Source organism: Prunus persica, chromosome G1 (assembly GCF_000346465.2).
Source record: "Prunus persica cultivar Lovell chromosome G1, Prunus_persica_NCBIv2, whole genome shotgun sequence".
Lineage (NCBI taxonomy): Eukaryota > Viridiplantae > Streptophyta > Magnoliopsida > Rosales > Rosaceae > Prunus > Prunus persica.
In genome coordinates this window covers 41910214-41924210 of record NC_034009.1, presented here as the reverse complement: position 1 = coordinate 41924210, position 13997 = coordinate 41910214, and the positions used below count along the sequence as shown (strand labels likewise).

Sequence of the window (13997 nt, the reverse complement as noted above, 5' to 3'; positions counted from 1 at the left end):
TTGGCTCAAAAAGGACTTCCTCTTGCACCACCAAAACAAGCATAATATTGGACAGAAGAACAAACATGTATGGTGGTTGTTGTTGGAACACCTTCTTTGTTTACCCATATGCCTTCTATATTCTTAAATAGTTGCACCAAGTATCAACAATTAGATCACGCATAGTACTTGAACCCAAAAAAAAAAAACCTTTGGTGTGAATCATTTTTGGGGTTTGAATATAACAAAGATCTCTGCAGAAAAAGCAGAGAAAAAAAAAAGAATGAGTGGGAGGGGATCAAAGTGGCAAGTGCTAAAATTATTGCAGCATTGTGAACCCTACTTATCGATTAAGTGAATGACGTCCGCGTGTTCAAGTATGCCATGACAAGAAAAAGAGAAAGAAATGTTGATAAAAAAGGCGGCTTGGTTTAAAGCAACATTGGGATCTCGTGTCAATTTTGTAAGGAGTCATCAATTGGTATATAAAGAATTACATCATACACACTAACGTCGATGCCGTATGATAAAATTTTATATCCGTTTAATAAACCGGATAGTTAAGTTTTGAGAAAATATCGACCTGTTTGGTGTAAGCGTGAGTTCGTGACAGCAAAAAAGAAGCTTTTTTTTTTTTTTAAAAGTGGGAAAGTTGCAATCACATACATCAATTATTTCCTATGATTTCCCATAAACGAATAGAATTTGAGTATTTGACAATCACCATGCTAATGGAGAATATTTGAAGCCGTATAATGGTGGTAAGATAAATGGTTGGTGTTTTCGAAATGCTTTTCTTTTTTGACTATTTTTCAATGATCCCTTCGTGTGGAGGATCAGTTCACATAACATGGGACTAGCTTGGTCACTAGAATCTCATCTGAGGACTAACCCACTTTGATAGTTAGGCCATATTCGGCTGCACTTGGCGTGTACTTTTGTGCCATCTTTTGCAAATACATACATTATTATAAAAAGGAATGTGAACAAAGAAACTTGTTTTTTTTATGGAAGCTTCAAATTCCTATTGCTTTGACCTCAACAAATGCGTAATGAATTGCATAGGTTACATTGCTTAAGCACCATCAATTACACGATTCTCTTCCCCTATTTGGAGTGATTTGTTGAATGTATAGTATTGCACCATATAAGATCTTGAGTCTAATCATCCTATACAATTACATGTATTACGATTTATTTCAAAACTTTATACTTTACTCTAATTTATAGAAACGGGAATTCGAAATCAAGTGAAAGGAAGACATGCACACTATCCTGGCCAACCAACGTAACTCACACATTTGAAATTTGTTTATATTTAAATTCACTTTAAATCTTATTTAGTCTTAGCAAGTAAGATATTGACAAGTCACATACCACATCATATCATTTGGTGATTAGAATTTGAGAAGAAGAGTTGTAAGGAAGAGAAGAAAACATAAAGTTAAAAGGGGGGTAAAAAAAAGAGGGAAGGCGTGGGCGGGGGGAGAGACGAAAGTCCAAAAAAAAATGCCTTTTAGTAAATGATTTTTCTTAAAGTTATCTCATGCTGGAGATGCGTTCGGTATAAGCACTAGAAAAATCACTTTAGATTTTCATTAGTGATGGGAGTTGGGAAGCAGATGCCATTAGCTCATGAAAACAAATTATTTATAAATAGAAAGAAAAGATAAAAAAAAGCTTGAAAAGAAATCAAGGTCCCATCATCCCTAAGCATTATAAATAAAGCAAAAGTGAGGGAGCCCTAATTTTATTCAGATTAATCTTACCCTTATGGATGATGCATGACTGTCTTTCGTTTTTGAAATGAATTTATATACCCCAAAGCACATGCGTGCTAGCACAAAACTGACCAATTTTTTTTTATTTCTTTAGTTACTTAATTCATTTGTTTATCATATGTGATGGCAACAGCTGATATCGTTTTAGTAGATATTAGATTCTGATTAGATTAGAAAAGAGAAAAAATCTCTTTATGGAATCAAATACATGATATATATATATATATATTTTTATTTTTTATTTTTTTAATATAAACAATATTAGAGGAAAACGAAATCAAATATAGAATCTACATTGTATAGATAAATATTCTTAATTACTGAATTACAATTTCTTATAAGCTATTTATATTATTTTGTTTAAAGTATCTATGTTGTTATCTGTCCCTTAGTCTAACGGTATTTCTCTTTCTAATATTAAACGAAATCTCGAATTTAAAACCTTACAACTTTACGAACCTTAAACCTTAAAGTAGTATAAATAATAATAAAATTCTATTTGGTGTAAAGCAACCTAATTAAGTGATTACTTTTTTCAATGTTAATTACTTGATTAGTTGTGGTAAGTAACTATCATACCTCAATAATTGGTGATCTCCCTGGTGGCGATCATGGCCAAACATGAAGCATAATCTATTATATGTAATTTAGAAGGCCACTTGGCCATATGTTTTATATTTTTGTCGTTTTTTCTAGGCTTTGTTTGTTTTTTTTCTTGCTTTTTCTTGCACTGTGTGTGTGCTTGGTTGACGCAGCATTTCTTTGTCTTACATGGTATCCACAGTGGCAGTGCACCATTATGCTCTACCAGAACCGAAAGAAAATAGAATATGACAGCCAATATTGCAACACATTAGTAATGCTATCTGGTACGATTTATCTTTTCACCGTGAATTTAGAGTAATTTTTAAGTATGATAATCACGTGGTCACATGATGTTATTAAATTTTGCCATTTACTTAAAGTTTAATATGTGAATTAGTAATATCATGTAACGGCGTGATCGTTATGTTATAATTTTTTTTATAAAGTCTAAACTTCATATTTATATAAAATTTAATACGATAAGTTATGTAGATTTGAAATCTTTACCCCCATAAAATAGTCTAATATAATAGCATTTCTAACATGTTGGATGATATTCACTTTGAATTCTCACAATTGTTAAATTGTATGTGATCAAATGCAATTGCTATTTTGGATGTGGTAGCCATATGTACATTCCATTTGGCAAAAGGTTTTACATCCATTGTGGAGGCTTTTAATAATAGCTTCCTACTTGATGGGAAAGTACCAATTTTCTTCCATTTTATCTACTTTTTCATGGATCATGAACAGTCCTATTCATGTACTAGTTTTCGACTATCCTTGTTGATGGAGATCAATAGAGGTAATGAAGAATTGATTAAGTCCTATGTCGACCAAAAAAAAAAAAAAATCCCTTATTTTTCTTTCAAGTATAAACTACATAAAACCCCATAAATTATAGGGTTATTTTCAAGTTCATACCTAATTTTAAAAACATTTACAAGTATATAATCAAACTCCCGAAAAACCTATAAATTTATCTATATCACTATGCTAAGAATATGTATATAACTAAATATCTCCAATTTCTTTATGTTAGTAGACACTGGGGACGGTCAGACAGTTCACAAGCATGTTGGACCTGTGTTTAACTTGTGTCCCATTTTAACTTATTATTCTTGAAATTACTAAACTAACCTTATTCCTTCGAAACGGACCTACATTCTCTATCCTCACCGCCCACGCTTTGTCACCGACCTTCCAGTACTCTCCACCTGGCGTTTCAAATGTAAATGATGTCATTCATGCCAAACGTCATTTGGCCTTTTTCACGAATCTTCACTCAAATTATTAGTATGTGTAATTCTATTAAAATTTCTCATTTTCTTTTAATCTAGTGCTACCTCGCATTTGAAGAAATTGTTGAATTTTCGACTTTATGCTCAAAATTTTCTTCGAAGCCAGATGCGGTAAGTTTATCAGCGGCAGTTGTGATTATAGTGCTCATTTAGATTTGTGAGTTGTTTTAGAGTTTCAATTATTTTGAATTTTGTGGATTCGGCTTGAGATAGTGTTTGATTTTAGTAAAGTGGATTCGATTAGAGATCATCTTTATGCGTATTTTGTTCGATTTAGTTTTTCCTATTTGAGCTCGTTGATTTTGTTGTATTTTCGGACTTGATGCTTTGACTGTATTTTTGAAAATTTGCCATTTGATAAATAATAATAAAATCTTAGTAGACTACAATTTTTAAGATTAATTGATAAATGTATAATATAAAAAAAAATCAATTGATAATAATACATGGATTATAATTTGAATAAATTCGATACACTGTATCCGTATGCTCCATGATATGTAAAATACACACAATTATTTCTTTCTTTTGTTTTTGGTTTTTCCTTTTGTTGCAAAAGTAAAGAAAAAAAGTTTTGAAAAAGACGTTAGTGGGGACGTTGCGACGTTAACGGTTTACTGTGGCGCTTTGAGAAAAGAATGAATATTATAAGGTGGACAGAGAGCTTATGGTTCTTGCAAAGTTTGCTTAAAAATGCTCTGAGGAATTGGCTGACAATGATTCCCAACAAAAATTGGGTCACACCAAATGATCATGAGAATGTTGAATTCTTTGGGTCCTCAAATCTCTACCCAGAAAACCCAATTAAGTTCCCACTCCCACAACTGAAAAAATAAAAATAAAAACAAAAATAAAAACCTTCATGCTTTAAAGACTCAAAGTTTGAGTCTTTTCAGCAAAACCTGGAAAACCCAAGAATCTTTGCTTGTTGCTTTGTTGGGTTTGAATGACTCAGAGCTTTGGTGAGAAAGATATTCATTTTTTGTTGGAATTATAGGCTTCACTGAGAGCTCAATTAGGCATGTTACAAGAGGTAATAATGTCAGCTTTTTCTTTCTCGTTCTCTATATGCAGTACATGTGTTTATGCAAGTACTTTAGATAGTATATAATATATAGCTGCAGATTATCACTTCCCTCCCCCCCCACAACTTTTTCCTGATCTTTATCCACTTCATCTGGTTTTTTTTTTGTCAAGATTCATCTGGTTTATTTAAAGTGAAAGTTGTTAGTGTTGTTTAGGCAAGCCTTTAATGAATGAATAAATATGCTTCTTCTCTTCTGTGCTTTTATTGTTTCTTCTGGTTTGGGCACAAGGCTGGATTTGCTTAGACTCAGCATTAGGACATCTGAACAACTATTTCACCATGCAAATTCTTTTCTTTTTTTGAGGTTCCAACTTTCTGATGCTGCGCGATTTGTTCCAATCCCACTTGTTAACTTTATGTTTTCTGTTTCTTGCTGTGCTGTCATGTTCATAGGTCTTAATCTTGGAGCAAAATATGCAGTTGTGTTTTTGCAACAGAGTGATTATGAGTGCTGTTTCTTTACTTGTTTGTTTGTTTGTTCAATTTGTTGATAGAGAATGAGCTATCCATCAACTCAATTTGCCACCTCAAGACAAATGGGGATATACGAGCCGTTTCGACAGGTTGGTGTGTGGAAAGAAACATTCAGGGGTGATCATAGCTCAAACACAGGTGCTTCTTCAATTCTAGAAGTGGATGCTGGGATAGAAACCAAGGTGAAGTTAAATGAAGCTTGGTCCCTTTTTCTTCAATGTTAGATTCACTATCCTTTTACTTCATGAACTTAAATTGATTCTCTGATTCTTCTCCTCCAGATTGGATATGTTTCTCATGAATCCTTGGCACCATCCGGAAATGATCAAGAACCAAACAGATCTTCTGATAAGGTGATGGTTTTGCTTCCCACCCCACCTCTTCTTACTTTCTTGTACTGCTGACCATGTCTTTGCAAGATGAACAAAAAAGAATTTGTTTGGTTGAACTGATGACACAGGAAGAAAAATTATTTACCAGCTAATTTACCTGTTCATTTGCTACCTTTATCGTATATTTCAGCTCTTTAGAGTTATATATCTTCGGATTGACTTGTATTCATATGGTACTTCCTTTGACTGCACATAAGGGCACCTTCATACAGCATGGTCAGGCGGAAAATTAAATATGTGATTTGATCAAGCTGTTTTCTTTCTTTCTTTTTTCTTTTTCCTGTAAACGGACTTTGAAGTGTAAATATCTATGTACAGGTACAGAGGCGCTTAGAACAAAATCGTGAAGCTGCTCGCAAAAGTCGTATGCGGAAAAAGGTGAATATGATTATTAATCACCTACAAGTCTTTCACCGAGGTTTTTTCATTCCTAGAACTTGTGATGTTATTTGAACAATCTCATCTTGTTCTACCATAGGCTTATGTTCAACAACTAGAAACAAGCCGCTTAAAACTGGCACAACTGGAGCAGGAACTTGAAAGAGCTAGAAAACAGGTGAGGGAAAATTACCCTTATTTGTCTTTGTTCATGTTACCATTAGTCAGCATTGAAATATAATTCTATCAGATAAACCGGCGGCTGCCTGATTTGCAGGGTGCCTATGTAGCCAGTTCATTAGGTACAAGTCATATGGGATACAATGGAGCTTTGAATTCAGGTTTGTGATTCTGAACTGTTTTAAATTGTTTTGAACAGTTCCAGCTATGGAAAATATTTCCCTGAATGACCTAACTACCAATTAGTTTTCAGTAATTTAAGTCGTACCTTCTATTGCATTATGTTAATTCAGCTGTGAATCTTGCAGGGATCACTACATTTGAGATGGAATATGGACATTGGGTTGAAGAACAACACAGACAGAATGTTGAACTCAGAAATGCATTGCAAGATCATGGAACCGATATAGAACTTCTTCGAATACTTGTAGAAAGTGGCTTGAGCCACTACGCTAATCTTTTCCGGATGAAGGCAGATGCTGCAAGGGCTGATGCCTTTTACTTACTGTCTGGCATATGGAGAACATCAGTAGAACGCCATTTTCACTGGATTGGAGGATTTCGCCCATCAGAGCTTCTAAATGTAAGGCGTAATTTAGTTCAACTCAGCATTTGAGGACTGCAGGGACTTTATTTTTTTGGTCATTATTTCTGATAGGCTATAGTGCAATTTAGTTCATCCAATGTGTAACATACTGCATTGTTTCCTTCATTCAGATTGTGTTGCCACAGCTTCAGCCATTGGATGAACCACAACTTGTGGATTTCTATAACTTGAGGCAATCGTCTCAGCAAGCGGAAGATGCTCTCACGCAGGGAATGGAGAAGCTTCAGCAGAATTTGGCGTTGACCATAGCAGGTGATCAAATCAGTGGAGAAATTTATGGATCTCAGATGGCTACTGCATTGGAGAAGTTGGAAGCACTGGAGACCTTTGTGGGCCAGGTGATGTATCAATTAGGATTGAAAACAAATTGCATAAATCCAACACTCATTGGCTTTCTTCATGATGAAATGATCACATTGAGAGATTTTGGATCTTTGTTGTCAAAAGGGTTTAAATAATGCACCATCAAGATTTAACTGTAAATCTGCTTTATAATATTTCATGAATTTAAAGTCATAAACACATGTACACATACGACTCTGCATGTAAATATGCTGAACTGCATATGTTGCTCTTGTCCAAGACAGGCGGATCACCTCCGGCAGCAAACTCTGCAGCAAATGTCTCGAATCCTAACGACTCACCAGGCAGCTCGAGGCTTGCTTGCGCTCGGGGAATACTTTCACCGGCTGCGTGCCCTCAGTTCTCTTTGGACTGCCCATCCTCGTGAACCGACATAGTCAGCTGCAAGCCTCATCTGCTTAAATATATATTCTTTTCCAATCAACTTGCCTTGTTTCAGAGGTTGTAAATATGTTCAGCTTAGTGGCTGCCTGAGTGTACCAATTCAAAACATATAGGTTTTCAAGTCATATGTCTCCAATGCCTGTAGCATATTAGCTAGTTTGTTGGGTAGATTGATTTGAAATGCAAGATGAATTAGCTGTTACTTGATGTGTAAATTTGCTCGAGACAATTATTGCCAAATGCATGCCAGCAGTTACTATTTTATTAAGGTTTGGTGAGGGAGTGAAATGTGCAAATTCTTCTTCTTCTTCTTGTCATCTCCCTGAAGTTATATATTATTTGGAATTCATATTCCTGTTTGCCTGATGATTTGCACATTTGATCAATAGCAGAATTATGTTCCTGGTTTTAAAGTACAAAATATGTAAAGATGTTCTGCTTTTCCCCACCAACCCAACCCCCCCACCCCTCTGTCGTGTTTATTAACACAACTTAATCAAATCGGGAAATATTCTCTTATCAGATAAGCTCACGTGGAATATAATCAATAACTTTTGATACGATTCATTTCATCAATTTCATAAAGTAAAAGAATAGTAATTCATAATTATCAATTTGATTATAAACTTCTAATCAACATAATTAGCAATTTGACAAAAGAGAGGCCCATCTCAATTAGCACTTAATTTATGATCAATTTGTTTATACCGGAGATAAACGGCCTATGACAACCGAACACGTGGACAGGATTGCTTCTGGCTGCAGAAACTCCTTCGGCATGCTTCCTACCGAAGCCGTCTCTCTTGGCCCTTTTTACCATCGGACACGTGTCATGCTCGCGATCCATGTCCACAGTCCCACATCGGAAATATGAGCACAGTGCACACCTCCCAAGGCCTATATAAGGAGACCCTTATCCCCAAAAGGAAGGGATCAGAACTAACGGTACGCTACCGATTGATCTGTCAGTTAACATTACTAAAACCGTACTTACTAAAGCATCGGAGAGCCTTCGGCCGGTACCACACCGGTACCCCAAGAACTTACCGAACGTGTCCTTTTGCAGGTACTTACCCTTCCGAAGCAGAACCTCTTCCGAAGACAGTGACCTACCGAAGGCATAACATCACTAAGTTGACGAAATACGTGCCGAACCACTTTTTCGCATCAACAGTTTGGCGCCGTCTGTGGGAATCCAGAAAAATCATCGACCCACTATCTCCAAAACACATGGGGACCACTTCAGTACCCACATTCTTATCAGAACAAGGGGTACCGTTCGGAAGGCAGAGCGGAGCTAGCCCAGCGCTACCCCCATGCACTCCCTTCGGGAACGCCCCCGCAACCCAAACAACCGCCGAAGCCGAGCTGGTAGCCCAAATCGCGTCCCTACGGAAGGACATGGCAAGGCTTCAGGAACACAACAACCTTCTTTCCTCCAAAGTGGACGAAACCCAGCAGCTGCTCCACCAGTAGCACACGCAGAACATCCAGACAACTCATTCTTCCGAGAGCTTGCAGACCCCTCATAGGAAGAAAAGACACGAAAAGGTACCGAAGGCGACGCCCGCACCTTCCAAACAGTTGGTGGTCCAGGCACCCAGGGATCAGCCACACGTCCCAAAGAAAGTATATTCTGATTGTCGACATCGGATTAACAATCGGAAGGCAGAGAGACGGAGGTCCCCGATTAGGATTAGCGCTCGACAAAGGGACTCACGGATGAAAATCCTAGGTGACAAGTCGCCTATTCGGAAGGTCAGAGGGCTGGACACCGCAGAGGAGTCAGAATCCGAATATATCCCTTCCAGGACGCAAACGTCCACCTACCGTTCTGCAACGCCTTCACGGTACTCGGGGGTTAATTCATTAAGTCTAGAAAGACGACCGGAAGATTATGGTTCCGAGGAAATCCCTAGCCGAGACCCTGTTGTCCGACTCCTTTTTCAGAAAGTCCAGAAAATGGAAAACGACAAAGCTCGCTCCCAAGAACCGGAATGGGGAAAGCTTCGGCCCGGACCATTCACCAGGCGCATCCGGGACTCTTGGCAGGATCGGGAAGGGCAGCAACTGCGTATACCGTTCTATACGGGAACGGAAGACCCCTTAACACACCTACACTCATTTCAGTCCGCCATTGGATGCAAGGGCCTGAGCGATGAAGGGCAGTGCCTGCTATTCCCGTCTTCCCTTACCGGAGCAGCCCTGAACTGGTTCTACCGTTTGGAGCCGGAGACAGTAGATTCTTTCGACGAACTGAAGCAGATTTTCCTCAATCACTTCATGATCCAAACGGACCGTCTTTACTCTGCCGATGATCTGTACACGATTCGGCAAAGGGAGGACGAACCTTTGAGAGAATACGCGGCACGCTTCAGTCACGAATACTCAAGGTGTCCGGAAACTGACGATAGGGCAGCCTACGACGCCTTCAAGAGTGGCCTTCGGTCCTCGCATTTCCGATACCTAGTACACAGTAGCAACTGGCGCACGTACGACGAACTGATGAAGCAGGCAGTAATCCACACCAAAGACGAATACTTCAACTCGAAACCCGGGGTTTCGGCACGGCAAGGGGATGCCGAACCAAGTGCATATCCGGCAAAGGCGCCACCATACGAGAGAGTCGACCCATATTTGGCAGGTCATAAGAGGAAAGACGACCGTGCCGATCGAAGAGAACACCCGAAGAAGGGAAAGGGGAGATATGGACGCAACGACAACTGGGCGCCCCTGCCAAATCGTGACCACGGCAACGAAGTCTTTACCCTATTAAACACTACCTACGAGGCCGTTCTGATGAACGAACAAGAGATAATACCAAAGCCCAATCTGCGAAGACCCAATCGGCAAGACAATCGGGATACCGGTAAATTCTGCCGATACCATCAGCACAACAGCCATAATACGGAAGACTATATAAGCCTAAGAAAGATTGTCGAACGGTTGATCAAAGAGGGGAAGCTAGATCAGTACATCGCCCGGCAGCCATCGGCACCGGTACCGAATCCAATTCGGCAGATAAACATGATAAGCACTATCAGCGGTGGCCCCACCATCACAGGAATGAGCAACCGTTCAATGAAACAATACGTGTGTGCCGCACAATTTCCTCAGGTTTTCGGCATAGAGGTGAATCGGCATCATGAAACGCCGAAAGTTCATTGGGAACCAATCACATTTTGCGAAGAGGAGGAAGAGGGCATCATCTATCCCCACGACGACCCGATGATCATTCGAGCAGAAATTGCCGACTACGATGTAGGACGGGTACTGATCGATACCGGAAGCTCCGTGAGCGTGATATTTGCTGAAGCTTTCCGAGAAATGGGAATAAACGACAGTCAAGTCAATCGGCAATTGACCCCTCTGTTAAGTTTCTCTTGGGACCTGGTCCAACCGGTCGGTAGTGTAAAACTACCAATTACCTTCGGCACCGCGCCAAGAAAAACGACGGTATACGATCAGTTTCTGATCGTTGATTGCCCGACAGCGTACAACGTTATAGTTGGACGAACGGCACTCACCAGGATCAAGACACATCTTTCCCCCCACATGCTATTGATGAAGTTCCCGACCCCCATGGCCCTGAAGTCAACCTCTTTCAAACTCCCCGACGTGACCATGTCTGTCCAAGGAGTAACGAACGGTACAGGACCGGTTGACGACCCAAGAGATGAGTCCCCGATTCCTCACACACAACCCGCCGAAGAACTGGAGACGATAACCTTGAGCGAGGAGCAGCCTGATCGTCAGGTGAGAATCGGCACCAGACTCGCTCCTGCCCTCCGAACGCAATTCATAAATTTCTTGCGGAACCATTCGGAAGTATTCGCATGGTCCTACGAACACATGTCAGGCATCGCCCCAGAGATCATCAGCCATAAACTCAGCATCTCTCCCGGTTATAAGCCTGTAAGACAAAAGCGCCGTTCGTACGATACCGAGCGATACGAAGCCATGCGTAAGGAGGTTGACAAACTTCAAACCATCGGCTTCATCAGGGAGGCTACGTATCCGGTATGGCTGGCAAATTCGGTGATGGTCCAGAAGTCTACAGGCGGGTGGCGAATGTGCCAAGACTATACCGATCTGAACAAGGCCTGCCCAAAGGACAGCTTTCCGTTGCCACGGATAGACCAGCTCGTGGACGCCACCGCCGGACACGAACTGCTCAGCTTCATGGACGCCTATTCGGGATACAATCAGATATTCATGCACCCTTTCGACAGCGAACACACCGCCTTCATAACAGACAGAGGGTTGTACTGTTACAATGTCATGTCGTTCGGCCTGAAGAACGCAGGGGCAACATATCAAAGGCTTGTCAACAGAATTTTCGCCAAATACATCGGCAGCATCATGGAGGTTTACGTCGATGACATGTTGGTCAAGAGCAGAACTGCCGAAAAACATCTGCACAATTTATCAATCATGTTCGGCATACTGAAAGACTACCGGATGAGGCTGAACCTGATGAAATGCGCCTTCGGTGTATCTTCCGGGAAATTCCTCGGATTCATGATTAGTCACGGGGTATCGAAGCGAATCCCGAAAAAATAAAGGCAATCATCGACATGCAGAGGCCGAAGACGACGAAGGACATTCAAAGCCTTACCGGACGCGTGGCGGCCTTGACTCGCTTCATATCCAAGGCCACCGACAAATGTGTACCATTCTTTAAAGCCTTGAAAGGGGGCAAACGGAATATCATATGGACTGCCGAATGTGATAAAGCGTTTCAAGACTTAAAGGACTACATGGGCAAAGCACCCCTTTTATCAAAACCACTACCTGGGGAGATTCTCTCCCTATACCTTTCGGTATCTAGCACTGCCGTCAGTTCGGTGTTGATTCGAAAACCAGAAAAAGCAGAGCTACCGATTTTCTATGTCAGTAAGGCACTCCAGAGTGCTGAACTTTGGTATCCCCCATTAGAGCAGCTTGCACTAGCCCTGGTGGTATCGGCACGAAGACTTTGGCCATACTTCCAAGCACACGGGATCAAAGTTCTGACTAACCAACCGCTCCGGCAGCTGCTCCAAAAATTAGAGACTTCTGGCCGATTGATCAAGTGGGCGATCGAACTCGGAGAGTTCGATATACAATTCATGCCAAGGCCCGCCGAAAAGGGTCAAGCCATTGCCGACTTCATCTCCGAGCTCACCCCATCAACAGCACAGGAGATACCCGAGACTGGGTTGCCGGAGGAACTTGACACCGAACGCTTTGACGCCTCAACTCCCGTATGGAGTCTGCACGTCGACGGCTCGGCAAACCAACAAGGGTGTGGAGCAGGCTTGGTACTGACAACACCGGACGGACTCAAGATCGAGTACGCCCTCAGATTCGACTTCTGAACCTCCAACAATGAAGCGGAATATGAGGCTCTCTTGGCCGGCCTTCGGTTAGCCAAGAGCATGAATGCCAAACAAATCAGAATTCACAGCGACTCCCAGCTCATTGTGAACCAGGTAACGGCAGACTTCGCGGCCAGAGACGCCTCCATGCACGCCTACCTTTCGTCTACCCATCAGCTGCTCCAAAGCTTCCGAGCTTACGAGATCAAGCAGATCCCCAGGAGCGAAAATAGCCATGCCGATGCATTGGCATGTCTGGCTTCGTCAATCAACGACAAAATCGGAAGAAAGGTGCCAGTGGAGATTCTTACCCAACCAAGCACGGTAGCCGCCGAAACATGTACCGTCCGATACGAAGATACATGGATGTCTCCTATCTACTCGTACCTGACCAACGGCACCCTCCCAGAAGATAAGGCCCAGGCCCGAAAGCTTAGGTACCGATCAGCAAGGTACACCGTCATCAACGACGTCCTGTACAAACGTGGCTACACAACTCCATATCTCAAATGCCTTACGGTAGAACAGGGGGACTACGTCCTTCGGGAGATCCATAACGGTGTGTGCGGCGATCATTCCGGGTCCCGGTCACTCGCCCACAAAGCCTTTCGGCAGGGATACTTTTGGCCGACCATGCACCAGGACGCTAATTCGCTAGTGAAAAAGTGTGATAAATGCTAGCGTTTCGGTAGCATACCGCACATCCCTGTCGAACCTCTGACACCGATCGTGAGTCCTTGGACTTTCGCACAATGGGGACTGGACCTGATCGGTCCGATGCCGCAGGGCAAAGGCCAGGTGAAATATGCAGTGGTTGCCGTCGACTATTTCACCAAGTGGGTAGAAGCCGAACCTCTGGCAACCATAACGGCAGCAAGAGTGGAAGACTTCGTCTGGACTCACATTTGTTGCAGGTTCGGTATCCCGTATGCAATCATTACCGACAACGGCAGGCAGTTCTATTCGGAACTCTTCAGGCAATTTTGCACCCGCCTGAAAATCAACTTATTTTTCACATCACCAGCCCATCCCCAGTCAAACGGTCAGGTGGAAGCAATAAACAAAATCATCAAGAAACTACTGAAACGGCAGCTGGACAAAGCCAAAGGAGCCTGGCCAGAAAAGC

General features: G+C 41.6%; 1 protein-coding gene across 4 annotated transcripts; it reads left to right on the top strand.

Annotated features, from left to right (window-relative positions):
* Nucleotides 4260-7827, top strand: LOC18789576 (transcription factor TGA7). 4 transcript variants are annotated; one of them, XM_020555774.1, is made up of 9 exons: nt 4260-4679; nt 5228-5389; nt 5489-5560; nt 5918-5977; nt 6078-6155; nt 6228-6318; nt 6466-6740; nt 6875-7102; nt 7352-7827. In XM_020555774.1, exons 1-9 carry the CDS (start codon nt 4668-4670, stop codon nt 7502-7504), a joined length of 1131 nt encoding a protein of 376 aa, XP_020411363.1. In that variant the 5' UTR covers nt 4260-4667; the 3' UTR covers nt 7505-7827. The 4 variants fall into 4 exon arrangements, with proteins under 4 accessions (XP_020411363.1, XP_007222089.2, XP_020411364.1 ...); XM_007222027.2 differs by having other exon boundaries at nt 4264-4679; nt 6255-6318; XM_020555775.1 differs by lacking the exon at nt 4260-4679 and adding an exon at nt 4786-5037.

Excerpts from the sequence above, each read along its gene's own strand:
- LOC18789576 (XM_020555774.1), top strand. Across the intron at positions 6,319-6,465 it reads CAATGGAGCTTTGAATTCAG|GGATCACTACATTTGAGATG; the intron begins GTTTGTGATTCT and ends TGAATCTTGCAG. Across the intron at positions 7,103-7,351 it reads TGGAGACCTTTGTGGGCCAG|GCGGATCACCTCCGGCAGCA; the intron begins GTGATGTATCAA and ends TGTCCAAGACAG.